Source organism: Delphinus delphis, chromosome 15, assembly GCF_949987515.2.
Source record: "Delphinus delphis chromosome 15, mDelDel1.2, whole genome shotgun sequence".
Taxonomy (NCBI): domain Eukaryota; kingdom Metazoa; phylum Chordata; class Mammalia; order Artiodactyla; family Delphinidae; genus Delphinus; species Delphinus delphis.
The window spans coordinates 15,517,091-15,532,616 of NC_082697.1; the positions used below are offsets into that span (position 1 = coordinate 15,517,091).

General features: G+C 55.6%; 1 protein-coding gene across 7 annotated transcripts in view; it reads left to right on the forward strand.

Moving 5' to 3' along the window:
* The window catches only part of ADA (adenosine deaminase), a 118,220-nt gene that overhangs the window by 102,397 nt on the left and 297 nt on the right, over positions 1–15,526 (forward strand). For 4 of the 7 annotated variants that reach the window (XM_060030740.1, XM_060030742.1, XM_060030741.1 and 1 more), the window contains 10 exons: positions 415–476; positions 6,295–6,417; positions 9,250–9,393; positions 10,038–10,153; positions 11,289–11,416; positions 12,108–12,179; positions 12,261–12,362; positions 12,618–12,682; positions 14,266–14,395; positions 15,023–15,125. In XM_060030740.1, coding sequence (XP_059886723.1) covers positions 6,353–6,417; positions 9,250–9,393; positions 10,038–10,153; positions 11,289–11,416; positions 12,108–12,179; positions 12,261–12,362; positions 12,618–12,682; positions 14,266–14,395; positions 15,023–15,125 — 925 coding nt within the window. In that variant the 5' untranslated portion in view covers positions 415–476; positions 6,295–6,352. Of the gene's footprint in view, positions 1–414; positions 477–6,294; positions 6,418–9,249; positions 9,394–10,037; positions 10,154–11,288; positions 11,417–12,107; positions 12,363–12,617; positions 12,683–14,265; positions 14,396–15,022; positions 15,126–15,526 lie in introns of all 7 variants that reach the window. The other 3 variants (XM_060030738.1, XM_060030737.1, XM_060030736.1) reach the window with 1 other exon arrangement.

Sequence of the window (15,526 nt, forward strand, 5' to 3'; positions counted from 1 at the left end):
GCATGGTGGCTGAGGCTCTGTCGCTCCTCCGGGCCCATGGCTGGCCTCGTGTTAAAGAGCACCAGCTTCAGAATTGGGCTTGGGTTAGAATTCTGGTTCGGCCACTTAGCAGCTGTGGTTAAGAACAAAGGCACTGGGTTGGGTTCCTGTTTCCATCACTTAGAACTGTGTGGTCTTGGACAAGTTACTTAACCTCTCTGAACCTCAGTGTTCTCCACTGTGAAAGAGGCAGAGATGATAATTAAACCCACCCCACAGACAAGGATGAAACAGGATAATGCGTGTGAACAGTTTAGTGAAGTGTATGTGGTGACTAACGGTCATCACAGTTAGTGTTAACAATGACCCTCTGTAAGGTCCTTCAGGCATTCACGGGTGTCTGTTTTTCTCTCCTTTTCCTCTGCGCCCTTGCAGGTAGAACTGCACGTCCATCTGGATGGAGCCATCAAGCCTGAAACCATCTTATATTATGGCAGGTAAGTCCAGAGATAAGAGGCCTTCTTCCCTAGGAACTTTGACCCAGATGCCTCTGGAGAATTCCAGGGTTGCTGCTTCTTCCTGTATCCCTGTGGAATCAAGCCAGCCCCCAGCCTAGAAAAAGGTGGTCTGTGGGGCACAGAGACCCACAGCCCAAGGCTTCTGCCTTCTGTGCCTCTGACTTTTATCTTCCTGCTGCCAGGTGAGCCAGGGGAAGCTTATCCCACTTTATAGACACGGACACAGAGAGACACCAGAAGACACACATGCACGCACACACACACACACGCACGCACGCACGCAGTTCCCAGGGCTGAACCAGTCACTGTTTCTTTGACTCAGCCGAGAGCCTGTGGCAGGCGATGAACCCGCATAGGACGCTGCTACCATTTGCTGAGCATCTCCCAGGGCTGGGCTGGGCTGAGCCTTCTCCTGAGTCAGCGAATTTAATCCCTCCACACTTGGAGGACGAGAGCATTGCCATCCCCATGTCACTGAGAAGAGAGCAGGCTCAGAGAAGTGAAGGCAGTTGCCCAAGGCCACAGAACAAATAGAGTCAAGAGTTGACCCTGGGCCATCTGACCCTCCAAGATTTTCCTACTCACGATGGTAACCTGTTGGGAGCCGCGGAGAAGTGGTGCCCCCTCTCTGGGCCCAAGTCTCTGCATCTTCCAAAGGAGAACGTACCTCTTGCCTCTGCTCTCGTGGATGCTGCTGGGCCAAAGGGCCCCCAGCATCCCCAGTGAGGGAGGTCCGCCCTCCCTCCCCACATTTCAAGGGCTCATGTTATCCCCTCTCTGGGGTCTAGCACTTAAAAGCAAGGACTTCAAGGGCCAGTGGATCTGGATTCAAATCTGGACACACTGTTTCCTTGCTGTGGCCTCAGCCTCTGTAGGTTGAAAGTAAGAACAGGACCTTCTCCAGAGCTGACCTGGGAGATGGGGTCCCTCCCGCCCCCTACCTCTCCTGTTCCTCATGGGTTTGTTCTATGCTCATTTTGTTTGGAGCTGGGAGGTCTCTGCCTCTCCTCACTGCTTTGAGCAGTTCAGCTCTGGATCCAAATTTGAACCCTCTGTTTCATAAGCCAGAACCCCCTCACTTATCCAGACACCCACTCCTTAGGAGAGAACTGATGATCCTTGGGCGTTTGCCCCGACACTTAAAAGTGTCTCTTGCGGGCTTCCCTGGTGGCGCAGTGGTTGAGAGTCCACCTGCTGATGCAGGGGATACGGGTTCGTGCCCCGGTCCGGGAAGATCCCACATGCCAGTGAGCCATGGCCACTGAGCCTGCGCGTCCGGAGCCCGTGCTCCGCAACGGGAGAGGCCACAACAGTGAGAGGCCCGCGTACCGCCAAAAAAAAAAGTGTCTCTTCCAATTCCCTGAGAGGGTTCTGGCAAGAACACGCTTCTCCTTCTTGTTGCACTTTTTTCTGCCCTAGGAAGCTGTTGTTGATTTAATTTTTATTTAACTTATCATGTAAGTATATTAGCCTTTACTGCATGGCAAGCACTGCTTTAAATGTTGTACCTGGATTGACTTACTGGAATCTGGTGACAACTTGTGAGATAGGTATATTATTGACCCTGTCTTACCGACGAGGGAACTGAGCCAGAATAGGGGAAGTAAGTTATCTCGTAAACACAGGTGTGACTCCGGGTCCATACCCCTGACCATTGCCCCTGCCAGCTGGAGGTTTAGGTAGAGTATTGCACAAAAAACACTTAGCTGAGGGCGAGCAGGCTACATGCTCCATAAATGTCACTTAACGATAATATTATTAATTGGAATCTATGGCTCTGACTCACTGGGGTTAAGCCCCTTGGATTATCTCTGCTTGTCCTTTGCCCATGTCAAGTGCCAGTTATTGATTCAGGGACCTTAATGAGGCCATTAGGGTGGGTTAACCGGGCACCAAGATGGGGTCTAATCGCAGGTGCTCATTAAAGGGTCACATAGTGCTCATTAGCGGAGCAAGAAGGTGAGAGTGTCCAGGGCGGGGTAGAGGGAGGAGGAAAAGGAAAAGCCCTTGTGGGGCAACTGGTCGGATTTTCTGTTTCCCACAACCATTTGGCATCTTGGGAACTGTCTAGGCACCTCCATGGGCCCTAGAGAGGTGGGTGCGGGTTTGATCCAGCTGGAGTTTGATCTTGAGGTCAGCAGGCAGGGGGACCGGGGAGTTGGTCAGACTGGGATATGGACAGAACACCTGGAGGACTCCCAGCTGTGAGTGAGCTGGGCTGAGAGGGGGAAGGAGGGCAGCATCTGGCCCGTGGCCCCTCCCTCACCCTGGCCAAATCCAGTAGCCTCTTTTCTGCCCCTGTGACTTGGGCCTCAGTTGACTGTGTTCTCACCTGTTTCTTTTTTTAATTTATTTATTTATCTATTCATTTATTTTGGGCTGTGTTGGGTCTTCATTGCTGCATGCGGGCTTTCTCTAGTTGCAGTGAGCGGGGGCTACTTTTCGTTGTGATGCGCGGGCTTCTCGTTGCAGTGGCTTCTCGTTGCCGAGCACGGGCTCTAGGCGTGCGGGCTTCAGTAGTGGCACGTGGGCTCATTAGTTGTGTCTCGCGGGCTCTAGAGCGCAGGCTCAGTAGTTGTGGCGCACGGGCTTAGTTGCTCCGCGGCATGTGGGATCTTCCCGGACCAGGTGTCAAACCCGTGTCCCCTGCATCGGCAGGCGGATTCTCAACCATTGCGCCACTAGGGGAGTCCCACACAGCCTTTAAATAAGAGCTGGGATTTAAACCCAGGCCATTGGGCTTCAGAGTCTGCCATCTTTCCCTGGACACACAAATAGTCTCATTTGTTCCTCCCTGTACCTTGAAAACAAAATACCATCTGTGTTTTACTGACAAGGATATGGAGGTCCTCAAGGGGACAGCTCCTGCCCAGGGTGATCTCGTACCTACAGGAGGAGGATGGACTTTGAACTCCACACTGGGCTCTCAGTGTGTCACCCAGCGTGGAGGGCAGAGGACTGAGCAGCACCCGGGGCATGGCCATGGCTATGGGGAAACAGGACCATCTAAGAGCTGAGCTTGGCCCTGGGTGGAGGGAGCCTTGGCTGCGGTTAGTGGCTGTGGGTGGCAGGGGACCTAGGAACAACTCCTTCCTGCCTCAACCTTGGGTCCCAGACAGGATCTTTACAGCTCAGTCTGAGTAGCTTCCGGAGGCCCGGTCCCCTGTGAGGTGCTGGATCGTCTCCTAGCGGACCTAGCGGCAGCTCTGGTTTCTGCCCTGTTTCCCTCTGTCTGTTCCCCACACCACAGCCAGGAGGAGCTCTTTAAAAAGTACATCTTTTCATGTCACTCCCTTGCTTAGAATCCTTCAGTGGCTTCCGGTGCTTTCAGGATAAGGTCCCAGCTCCTGCGAAGCCCCCATTTGGCAGTGGACTCATCTACCACTGACCCTGCTCTGAACTGTAGCCTCCCTGCCCTGGAATTCCCTCGCTGCTTCTGCCTGGGGCTCTCGGCAGGGCTCCGACCCCGCCTGCCTGGATCTCTCCGCCTGCTCCCTCAGGGGAAAAGGACAGTCTAAATCTTCTGCTTAAATGTCACCCCCTCCGAAAGGCCTTCCCAGGCCACTCTATCTGTGGGGTAAAAAGATCTCTCTTGGGTGACTGTTGAGGAGAGAGGCTGGAGAAGAGACTAGTTGGAGAAATATTTAAGAAGAAATTATTGGGACTTGGGGACTGGCTATTGATGGGTAAGGGAGATGGAGTCTGGGGGAGCCCCCTGTCTCTGGTTCAGGCAGCTGGATGGATGGAGGAGCTGTATTAGGAAATGTGGAGCCTGGGAGGGGGAGGGGTTTGAGGGGAGGGGAAAGGGGACGATCAGACACACAGGTCTGCCTTGGTCACGGCTATCCATCCAGTGCCCAGCACATCGTGGGCCCTCGGATGCTGATGTGCAGAGGGAGAGGACTGAAAGCTCTGGATCTCTGGATCAGTCCAGGGGACCTGGGGCAAATGTGGCCGTTGTGCTTGGGAATATGGGGGTCGGAGCCTTAGCCACACCTCCTCTGCCTTCCACTCACCAGCTCCCAGAAAGATATCCAAAATATAGTATCTAACAACTGGTACGGGCTCTGCAGAGGCTACGGTGACTGGGGATGGCCTCATGAGGGTGACCTTGGGGCAGACTGACCAGCAGGGGAAGGCCCAAGGGCGCTGAGCCCCTGACCTCGGTGCTAGGACTGCACCCGGGGCTTCATCTTCCCCGGGGACGTCTCGCAGGGATGGGAGTCTGACTGGCAAACTGGGCAACAGGGTGACCCCGTGGTGATACCCACTGGTCACTCATAGGTTCTGGGGTCATGCAGAAGGGGAAGAAGGCATATTTAGGAGGTTTAGGGAACAGGTATTTATGTAGGGAAATATTTTAATAACAAGCTATTAAAGGACTTCAACACTTGGGTTGAATTTCCATTTCTTTGGCAATGTCCTCCCTTCTATCTTCTGTTCTTGCTTTGTGGATAACTGGAGGCTGAACCTCCTGGTTTAATCACATAATTTTCTTAATCATTTGCTCTTTTTTTTTTTTTTTTTTTTTTTTTTGCTGTACGCGGGCCTCTCACTGTTGTGGCCTCTCCCCTTGCGGAGCACAGGCTCCGGACGCGCAGGCTCAGCGGCCATGCCTCACGGACCCAGCCACTCCACGGCACGTGGGATCTTCCCAGACCGGGGCACGAACCCGTGTCTCCTGCATCGGCAGGCGAACTCTCAACCACTGCGCCACCAGGGAAGCCCCCATTTGCTCCTATTTTTTATCTTGTCTTTTGTTCTACCTGCTGGAGGATTTTCTCAACTTTATTTTCCATTCCTTTTATTACAGCCTGATGGGCGTGGCCATATTCTTCCAAATCTTCAAGAGCTCTTTCTTTCTTTCTGAATGTCCTGTTTTTAAAAAGGGATGCTCTTGTTTCAAGGATGTAACATCGTCTCCTCTCTTTGAGGCTATTCATTTTGGGTTTTTAAGTTTTCTGTTCTCTGCATTTCTCTGTTTCTGTAGAGTGCCTTTGGTCTTTTGTCCCTCATGGTAGAAGCATTTCTTGACAGGTGTCCTCGGCCTGTCCCTTTTATCTTAAAGGTGGGAAAACTGAGGCCAGGGGTGACCCATGAGTTGGGACAGAGCCAGGAGGAGTAGAGGAGGCTGGAGCATGAGAAGCGGGGAAGGCAGCCCAGCCTTGCACCCTGCTGGTCCTGGCTGGGGGGAGGTGGAGATGCCAGTGGAGAGGAGGAGGCCCCAGACCAGAAGGGCCGTTCTCCGGCAGCCCTTACCGAGTGGTTGCCGTGGCCCAGCCGTGTGTGGGAGGCTGTGGTCAGGGAGGGGAGAGTGCTGGCAGGGTGGATGGCTGGGCTGGCTTCCCTCTACCAGCACAGTGGGCCAGGCCAGCCTCCCTGGTGTGCCGGCCAGAGGGAGGGTGGGGGGGGGGAAGTCTGGCGCCTGCTCCTGTCCCAGGCACTGTGTGCTGCAGTTCTTGACCTGATAACCCCTGACCTGGCACACGACCAGCCAGCTCTACCAAGCGCTTGCCCTGGCACCTTCCCTGTCCCCAGGCACCAGGGGGCGTGTGTGTGTTCATGTGCACTTTAAATGGACTTTAACCCCAGTTGTCCCCCTTGAGATTTGCTGGCTGGTCATGGCCTTGGGGACAGAAGATCCTAGAAGGATTCAGGTCCTGGTTCTATATGCCCTGGGCCTCAGTTTTCCCATCTGTCCAATAAGAGGGGTCAGATGCCCCCACCCCCACCCCCCGCAAGGAGTTGGTAAGGTCCTGCCCAGGGTTGTCCATCACCCTCATTGTTTTGTCCCCAGGAAGCGGGGCATCACCCTCCCTGCCGACACACCAGAGGAGCTGCAGGACATCATCGGCATGGACAAGCCGCTCAGCCTCCCGGGCTTCCTGGCCAAGTTCGCCTACTACATGCCCGCCATCGCGTAAGTCTTCCCACCCGCCGTGAACCCTGGGCAGCGTCGGTCCCTGTGCCCACATCGGGCTGCCTGCACACCTCAGCCTGTGGGGTGGGAGAAGGCGCTGTATAACCCTGCTCTGCCTCTCACCATTGTGTGCACTCCTGCGAATCTCTCCATGCATTTGGGCCTCGGTTTTCCCTTCTGGAAAATGGGTATGATGGGCTGAACCTCCTTCAACTTCTATAGAAAAGTGACAGAATGTGGGGGTTAAGAACATAGATCCTAGTATCAGATTCTTTCAAGAAATAACTTCGACGCTGGGCAAATTTGCCCTCTCTGGGCCTCAGTTCCCTTATCTAGACAATGGGGCTTATGACCCTCTCTACCTCCTAGGGCTGGGGTTTGGAATGGACACAGCACTGTCCTCAGCAAGCCTCCTCTTACTAGGAGGACAATTGCTACCTGTATCGACAGCCAGGCACTGCTGTTTTTATGTTACTTTTCATTCCTTCCATTTTTTGATAGCAGAATATCTTAGATATAGAAGAATATAATGTGTGTACAGTTCACAGAACTATTCTCTTTGTAGCTGTCCACAGTCCTGTGAGCTAGACACACTCCTCATTTGCACAGGAGGAAATGAAGGCTCAGGAAAGTGAAGGAACTTGCCCAGGACCGCACAGCTGGCAAGGGGTGAAGCCCAGATTCTTGTCCTGATGTCGCCTTGAGCCTCCTGGCACGAGGCAGAGTTTCCCAAGGCAGGCGAGAATGGGGCCTTGGCGGTCAGTGCTGCCAGAGCTCAGGAGGGGGAAGATGAGGGGGCTGGGGAGTCAGGGAAGGCTGCCTGGAGGAGGAAAGTGTGGACTGGGCCTTGGGAGAGAAAGGCTGTGATATTGTCCAGAGGGCTGGACCTGAGGAACGGTCTGGAGGATGGGTTGTTGGAGGACGAGTGAGGAAGGTGTGTGAGGCTGGTGGAGGCCTTTGGCTGGGTAAGTGGCAGGACAGGAATGAGGAGTCCTGGGGAAGGAAGATGTATGCCGAGGCTGCTGGCTGCTTTCTGGAAGCTTCTGGGCTCTGCCTGGAAGGCATCGACTGCCCCCATCCTTGGCCTGGGTCAGCAGATGGTCTGGCATACATGCTGCCTCTCCCCCGGACGAGGAGCGTCTCCCACGCCACTGCCCAGGTGGCTCCTGTCTCTGGGCCACAAGACAGAAGAGGACCAGCTTCCTGAAGGCTTAAGCCACTTTTGATTTGCATTTCGTTGGTGACTAGTGATGTCAGGCACCATTTCATGGGCCTGTTGGCCATTTGTATGTCTTTTGAGAAATGTCTATTCAGGTCCTTTCCTACTTTTTATCAGTTTTTGTTGTTTGTTTTGCTACTGAATCATAGGAGTTCCTTCCACATTTTGGGTGTTAGCCCCTTATTGGATGTGTGGTTTGCAAATATTTTCTCCCATTGGTAGGTTGCCTGTCACTCTGTTGATGGTTTCCTTTGCTGTGTAGAAGCTCTTTAGTTTGGTGCAGTCCCCCTTGTCTATTTCGGCTTTTTGTTGCCTGCGTGTGTCCTTTTCTCCTGTTTCTCCTCCCTGCTGGCCTACACTTACCACTCAACAAATATTTCAGTGGCTGCAATGTCCTAGGCTCTGTCCCTGGCTGAGGGATCGTAGCCGACAAGACAGAGGGAGGGGTCCTTGTCTCATGGAGACTACGTTCTAGTTGGGGAGGTGAAAGCCAGCTAATAAAGAAACCACGTGATCTGTGATGTCGAGTGGTGATAAGGGCCATGGAGAAAACTGAAGCCCAGGGGAAGAGGTGAAAAAGGGTGAGGAGATGTTTTAAAATGAGGTGGTCAGGGCTTCCCTGGTGGCGCAGTGGTTGAGAGTCCACCTGCCGATGCAGGGGACACGGGTTTGTGCCCCGGTCCGGGAAGATCCCACATGCCGTGGAGCGGCTGGGCCCGTGACCATGGCCGCTGAGCCCGTGTGTGTCCGGAGCCTGTGCTCCGCAACGGGAGAGGCCACACAGTGAGAGGCCCGCGTACTGCAAAAAATAAATAAATAAATAAAAAATAAATTTAAAAAATTAAAATAAAATAAGGTGGTCAGGGAAGGCTTCCCCGAGGAGGTGAGGCTGGAGGCGGGCTCTGAATGGAGGGAGGAGGGAGCATAGGGTGATCTGGGTGAAGAGCCTGCAGGCTGGGGTGCTGTAAACACGAAGGCCCTGACGTGGGAACAAGCTTGGTTGTTCGCTGGACAGAAAGAAGACCCTGGAGGAGTCATGGAAGGAGCGGGAGGCTGGCAAGGGCCCAGATTACGCAGGCCTTGTGGGGGGTTGGGAGGTGGAGTTGAGACTTACTCTACGAGGTGGGAGGCCATTAGGGTTCAGAGTGGAGGAGTGATGTTGATTTCCTTTTTTTTTTTTGCCCATGCTGCACAGCTTGTGGGATTTTAGTGCCCCGACCAGGGATTGAACCCGGGCCCTGAGCAGTGAGAACGTGAAGTCCTAACCACTGGACTGCCAGGGAATTCCCTCTTTGATTTCCATTTTTAAAAGATTGAGCTAGCTGCTCTACAGGGGCAAGCTGGAGACCAGGAGGCCAGTTAGAGAGGTGAGGTGGTTAGAACCAGGGCGGAGGGGGCGAGAACTGGCATCGAGTTTGGAAGCAGAGCTGACAGGACGTGCTGTGCTTCTAGGATTTTCTCCAGCAGATGCCCGGAGCTTTGGGCTGGGTGATGAGAGATTGGGGGGCCACACATGGGTTTGATCTGCTATGGGCAGGGGACAGCTTTGTTATTCCTGGAGCTCCCAAGGGCCTTGGGGCAGTTTGTCCCCAGCCACTCTCTTCCCTTCCCAGGGGCTGCCGGGAGGCCATCAAAAGGACTGCCTACGAGTTTGTGGAGATGAAGGCCAAGGAGGGCGTGGTGTACGTGGAGGTGCGCTACAGCCCGCACCTGCTGGCCAACTCCAAAGTGGAGCCGATCCCCTGGAACCAGGCTGAGTGAGTGACCGTCTGGAGGGCTGTGCTGGTGCTGTGGCAGGGTGGCCTGACCCAAGACCGCGAGGGGCAGCCTGGGAGGCCGTGGCCCAAGCAAGACTTCGGTCTGGCTCCCTGAACTGGCCCACAGTTTATCCAGTGACTCTTAGGGGTCTATCCTAACCCTGCAACCAAAGTGAGTTTGGCCCACTCCTGCCCCTCTGCCTGGACCCCAGGGATGTCTAAGCGGTACCACTCAACCACCTTGCTCCCTTCTAGCCATGACTCTGATACTTGTGGACAAGTGGGAATCACAACAGGTGAGCTTAGCTTAGCAGTGCTCTCCATCTTGGGTGGGAGGAGGGCTGTGTCTGACAACCCCCCGAACTGGGACAGTCTTCGCAGGTCTGGAAGCGTCCAGGCAGTTCCAAGGAAGCTGGAAGGGGGTGCGCTAGGGCTTGGGGCTATCTCCCTCGTCCTTTCCTCAGAGGCAGTGGGTTAGTGGGGCTGAGGGCTTCTCCTGGAAGATCCCTCTTCCTCCTCTTTCTCTCCTCCTTTCCTTCCCCTCTTTACTCCCCCGCCTCCCCTCCCTCCTCTGTCCCAGTCCCAGGGCTGTCCTTTAGGTCTGTCTTTGCCTCAGGCCCACCCCAACTCTTCTCTGCACACAGAGGGGACCTCACCCCGGATGAGGTGGTGTGTCTAGTGGACCAGGGCCTGCAAGACGGAGAGCGAGACTTCGGGGTGAAGGTGCGGTCCATCCTGTGCTGCATGCGCCACCAGCCCAGTGAGTGTGACCTTGGCCCCGTCCCTGGCTGCCCACCTGATGCCACCACAACCTCCTGGCCGGGCACAGGGGCCATACCAGTCCCCATGGTCTCTCTTGAGCCCATCAGTTGGACCTCGGGTCTTCCTCCTGGGCAAGCTCGGAACTACCTGCAACAGAATTTTCTCCCCAGGGAGGCTGAGCCTGGGAGCCACATGACCTGCAGGAGGCTTAAAATCAAGGGAGGCTGAACGACAGAGAAAAGCCTAAGCCTGGTTCCTGTCAGGCTGCAGTCCTCCCTTGAGACCCTGTGGGCCAGGCCCCCTCCTGTCAGGGCTGTGGAACCTGGGACTAGGTCTCAGCGCCAGGGCCTGAGGGGTCTCCCTGTGACCAACACTGGTCACATCTCCAGGGCTTGTGCTTCCAAGGCAGAGCCCCGCTGTGTGACTCTCTCCAGGTCACATCACCTCTCTGGATCTCAGACGTGCCTTGTCACAGGAGGTGATCGTAGTTACCCCATTCTCTGCTCTAAGGAGTAGTGAGCCCACGGCGAGGGGCTAGTGTCAACCTGCAGGGCCTCCCTGTGCAGAGTGGCTTGGGGTATTTTCTCTAATCCTCACGGGTCTAGGAGACAGGACCACCATCGTTTATCCCCATTTGACAGATGAGGACACTGAGGTAGAGAGAGGCTCAATCAGGAAGGCACAAAGCCCGGAGCAGAACCCAGGGCCACCTGGTTCCAAAGCCTGGGGTTGGTCATTCTTTTTAAAACACTTTACAATGACCAACGTCAGCAATGTGTTTAGTAACACTAGTGGGAGCTGTTTTAGGTTTAAATGTTAAACTGTGCGGACCTCCATCTCATCTGCTAAGTTGAGGGTGGGTGTGGGGATTGAGAGAGAATTGCTATTTGTCGTTTACCGAGCCCAGGCCCTGACCTCGCTGTCTCACACGTGCAGCCTCGGCAAAGCCTCGCTGTGACCGTGAGCCACAGCACGAGGCTCTCTGCGAGGAGAGGATGCTGAGGCCCTGAAGGCCGCGGGGTCAGACCTTGAAGATGGGACACTGGGCCTTGTGCTGGCCTTGGGTGGGAGGGCGGGGAGGGTCTCTCTCCTCCGTGCTGCTGCCAGAGGCCCGGCGGGCATCTCGCCCACAGGCTGGTCCCCCGAGGTGGTGGAGCTGTGTAAGAAGTACCGGCAGCAGACCGTGGTGGCCATCGACCTGGCCGGAGATGAGACCATCCAAGGCAGCACCCTCTTCCCTGAACACGTGCAGGCCTACGCGGTGGGTCCTGGGGGACGGAGGCAGAGGAGAGGCTGGCTCTGGGGGAACCCCGTGGGGAGCTGGTCTCTATACCAGTAGCAGGAAGGCACACCGACGGGGGATCACGAGGCCTCCTGGGCTCCCAAGTGTGTGTGACTGGTTCTAGGAGCTCTAGAAGTTGGGAATCTGGTATGAAAGAAAAAACCCCACTTGGTGCTGGAGGGTCCTGGGTTGGAGCCTTTCGGCCTAATGATTCGCTGTGTGACCTTGGGCGAGACTCTCTCTTCTCTGGGCCTGTTTCATCTGCTGGGATGACTGGGTTGGAGCAGACGTCTCGAAGCCTCATGCTGTGCTTCCCGTGGAAGGGGTGAAGCATGGGGTGGAGAGTAGGGGCTCTGGAATCCCTTCCTAGCGGTCTGACCCTGGTCGTGATACCTGATTCTCCTGAGTTTCAGTCCCTCCCCGCTCCCTGTAAGATAGGTATTAGAGCAGTTGTGAATATGACGTAAGGTGTCTAAACCATTTCCTCCAGTGTCTGACTCATAATAACTGTCTAATAAAGGAGGACTACCACTTAAATGATTACAAAAACGGAACCCACCCGACCTCCCTGTCTGGGAGCCAGCCAGGCTGACTCAGCCCGAGTGTAGTGAAGGCAGGGCCTGCGGGGCCGAGCCCCAGGCCGCCCCTGACCAAGCCCTCGCCCTTACAGGAGGCCGTGAAGAGCGGCGTCCACCGCACGGTCCACGCCGGGGAGGTGGGCTCGGCCGAGGTGGTGAGAGAGGTGAGTGGCTGGGCAGGCGGTGGGGCCCTTCTCCCCGCTCGCCCCGCAGCCCGTGCTGGGCTCCACGCTGCTTGTCAACAGGCCGTGGACGTGCTCAAGACCGAGAGGCTGGGGCACGGCTACCACACTCTGGAGGACCCGGCCCTCTACAACAGGCTGCGGCAGGAAAACATGCACTTCGAGGTGAGGGGAGGGGGAGGTCAAGGGAGCGGTGGAGCGCGCGGAGGGTCCAGCAGCCGCGGGCAGCGTGGGCCGCGGGCCTTGGAGCTGCTGGGTGGGGGGAGGAAGGCAGGACTGACGGCTCCTGGGACTCTGCTGCGAGGGGGCCGCTGTGACCGGGGCAAGAACGGCGCCGGAGGAGGTGGCGCCAGCTGGCCTGGGGACGGGGGTCAGCGCAACCCTGGGGGCTTCATGCCAGCCACCCGCCTGCTCTTCCAGGTCTGCCCCTGGTCCAGCTACCTCACCGGCACCTGGAAGCCAGGCACGGAGCATGCAGTCGTTCGGTGAGGCCAGGTCCCCTGGGCTCCGTTCAGTTTTGTACTAGGAAAGCCAAGGGTGGGAAGGGGATGCAGCGACTGGGCGCTGGTTCCTGCGGGGCCTCCTGGGTGTGAAAGCTCTTCAAATGCTTGGGAAGCGGGCGCTATTGTCCCCGTCCTACAAGTGAGGAAGCCAAAGTCTGGATGTGGTGTAACTTGATTATGAGGCCACCCAGCCTTTGGATAGCACAGCTGGGGGCCCCATAGCTCATCCAGCTATAGCGGAACGCCCTGCGACCCCAAAGGAGACGTCCACACTCCAGATTCCACCTCCTAGGAATTAGGAAGATGAGTCTCTCTTGCTCACGTGGTCTCTGCTCCTGGCCCCTCTGGGCATTCCCCCAGCACATCCTGAAGCTTTCCCCAGGAGAGCCTGTCCCGTCCCACCCCACCCCGAGGCTGCCCCATAGGCTTAACTAAGAAGCTTTGGCCCTTCTTCAGGTTGCCCTGGGACTGAGCCCTGGGCGAGGCCTCAGGAGGGAAAAGCTGACCCAGAAGTTCACTAAGAACTCGGGGTGACCATATTCAGGCCAGCACTGAGGTCTGTCCGCCAAGCTTACGAGAAGGAGAGGAGCTTGGGCTCGCTCACACTCTGAGTACAAGGCGGGCCTGAGCTGCTTTAGGAGTGTGGCGTGTGCAGTACCTACAGGACACCCAAGGCATGTGGGCATACAGCCTGTGGGCTGGAGAAAGACTCAGAGTCACCTAGAGATACGGTGTTTGAAGGAGAAGTGATGGCCTCAGCAGACGGTGGAGCACGAGGGCCTAGGATTCTGGTAACTGACTGTACTGCTGAACTGAATGAATAAGCATTTTCAGAACTCTAATGGAAAACTGATGAATTCATAAAAGTGCTAACAAAAGATCAAGGTAAACAAAATTACATGGGACTGAGTGAACTGATGCGGATGGTTATAATTTTTGTGATTTTCTGTTTGAATAAAAAAAAAAGAGGGCCTAGGAGAGAATCCAGGACAGTGACATTGAAGGTACAGGCAGGAGGAAAGCCACGAGTGCGGTGTCCAAGAAATCTAGGGAAAAGGTCAACAGTATAAAATTCTGCTCCACAAGTCGGGTGAAGTTAGAGCTAGGAAAAGTCCATTGGATTTAATAAGATGGTGGTCAGGGAGTATGCTAAGAACAGGCCCCATGGCGTATCTGAAGAGTCAGATCCCACGGGGGCTGAGGACGGTTGGTGAAGGGGGCAGACGACTCGCAGAGTGCGGCTGTGGAGGGCAGGGCCAGAGAGGCGGGTAGCTAGAGCGGGCTGTTGCTTTTCTGGCCTCGCCAAGCCGGCCCCTCTCCTGCCTTTGCCTGGCTCTGGCCTGGCTGGATGGCTTTAAGTCTTGAGTTGCTAGTAATGTGGCCTTGGACAAGTCACCCGAGTTCCCTGAACTTGTGTCTTCCTCTGTACAACGAGGAGAACCTCCAGGCCTGTCTAAGGGTGCCGCGCGGTTCAAAGGAGTGTGGATGTCCACGTGCAGAGACTGTTTACACAGCAGTAATGGGAGGCGCTTCTCCTCCTCCCCCCCACCCCCTGCATTGTCCAGGTTCAAAAACGATCAGGCTAATTACTCCCTCAACACGGACGACCCACTCATCTTCAAGTCCACCCTGGACACTGATTACCAGATGACCAAACAGGACATGGGCTTCACTGAAGAGGAGTTTAAGAGACTGGTGAGTGGGTGTGTGCCTTGACTCTGGGCCCTGGGAGTGTGTGAGGCCTGCAGGTCCTGTCCAGGGCCCGGAAGCCCTGGAGAATGAGGGGTGAGTCTGCTGCAACAGGCCAGGCCAAGGCAGACCTGGAGTTCGATGCCTTCCACGGAGAAGACATCTTCGGCTGAGATCCTGACCTAGGACTGGGTTTTTTATCCTCTGCTTCGGTCAAGTGCCTTGAAAGACTCTGAAAGCTGTCAACCATCTCCCCAGAAAGGTGTGCTCAGCTATACATTTTGCACACACTTTTCAGGCCACTCAGAGACCCCAGGATGAGCCCTTGATTTCCGTGGTTCTGACATCCCAAGTCTGTCCCTGCAGGACTGTCTCTCTGGCGCCACACATCCCACCCCGTCTCTCAAAGGTTTCTCCAACCTCCCTGCCACATCTGTGTATCACGTCCTGCCACGTTAAGAACCCAGAACCTCACAGTCTCTGCTCTGGCGGGTGCTGCCGCGTGACCTTGGACAAGGCCTCGCCACTCTGAGCTTAATGAATTGCCCATGTTTAATGGACTGTCACTAGATTGCTAAGGACTCCCTCCTATGCTCTCTGGTTTCACACTGTCTGCCGTGCTGGCCCTTCCAGAACATCAATGCGGCAAAGTCCAGTTTCCTCCCAGAAGATGAGAAGAGGGAGCTTCTTGATCTGCTCTATAAAGCCTACGGGATGCCACCTTTGGCCTCTGCAGGTATGTTTCTGATGGAGCTGCTGGGCTGGGGCCCTGCCCAGGTCCTGGCTCCCACCTGTCTTTCCAGGGACTTCTAGCAAGATGCCCTCCCTTCCTCTCCTGGGCAGCACCAGGGATGCGTGATGACTTCCTGGCTGGTGGTCCTCCCTCACTGCACAGGCTCACTTCCTGCATAATGCTGTGAGGCTGGTCTGAGGAGGAGCCTTTCTCAAGCCCACTCCCAAGGTCTTGGCAACCTGGGGCATCTCCAGGGCTGCCCAAAGCCAAGGGCAGGGAGTTGAGCCCAGGGTGCAGCTAGGTTCTGCTTCCTTCCTTCCTGTGTGGCCTTGACAGAGCCTTTCCTTGCTCTAAGCCTCAGTCTCCCCATCTGTAGAAAGGGGTTCCTCTCTGGCTCTGATGTT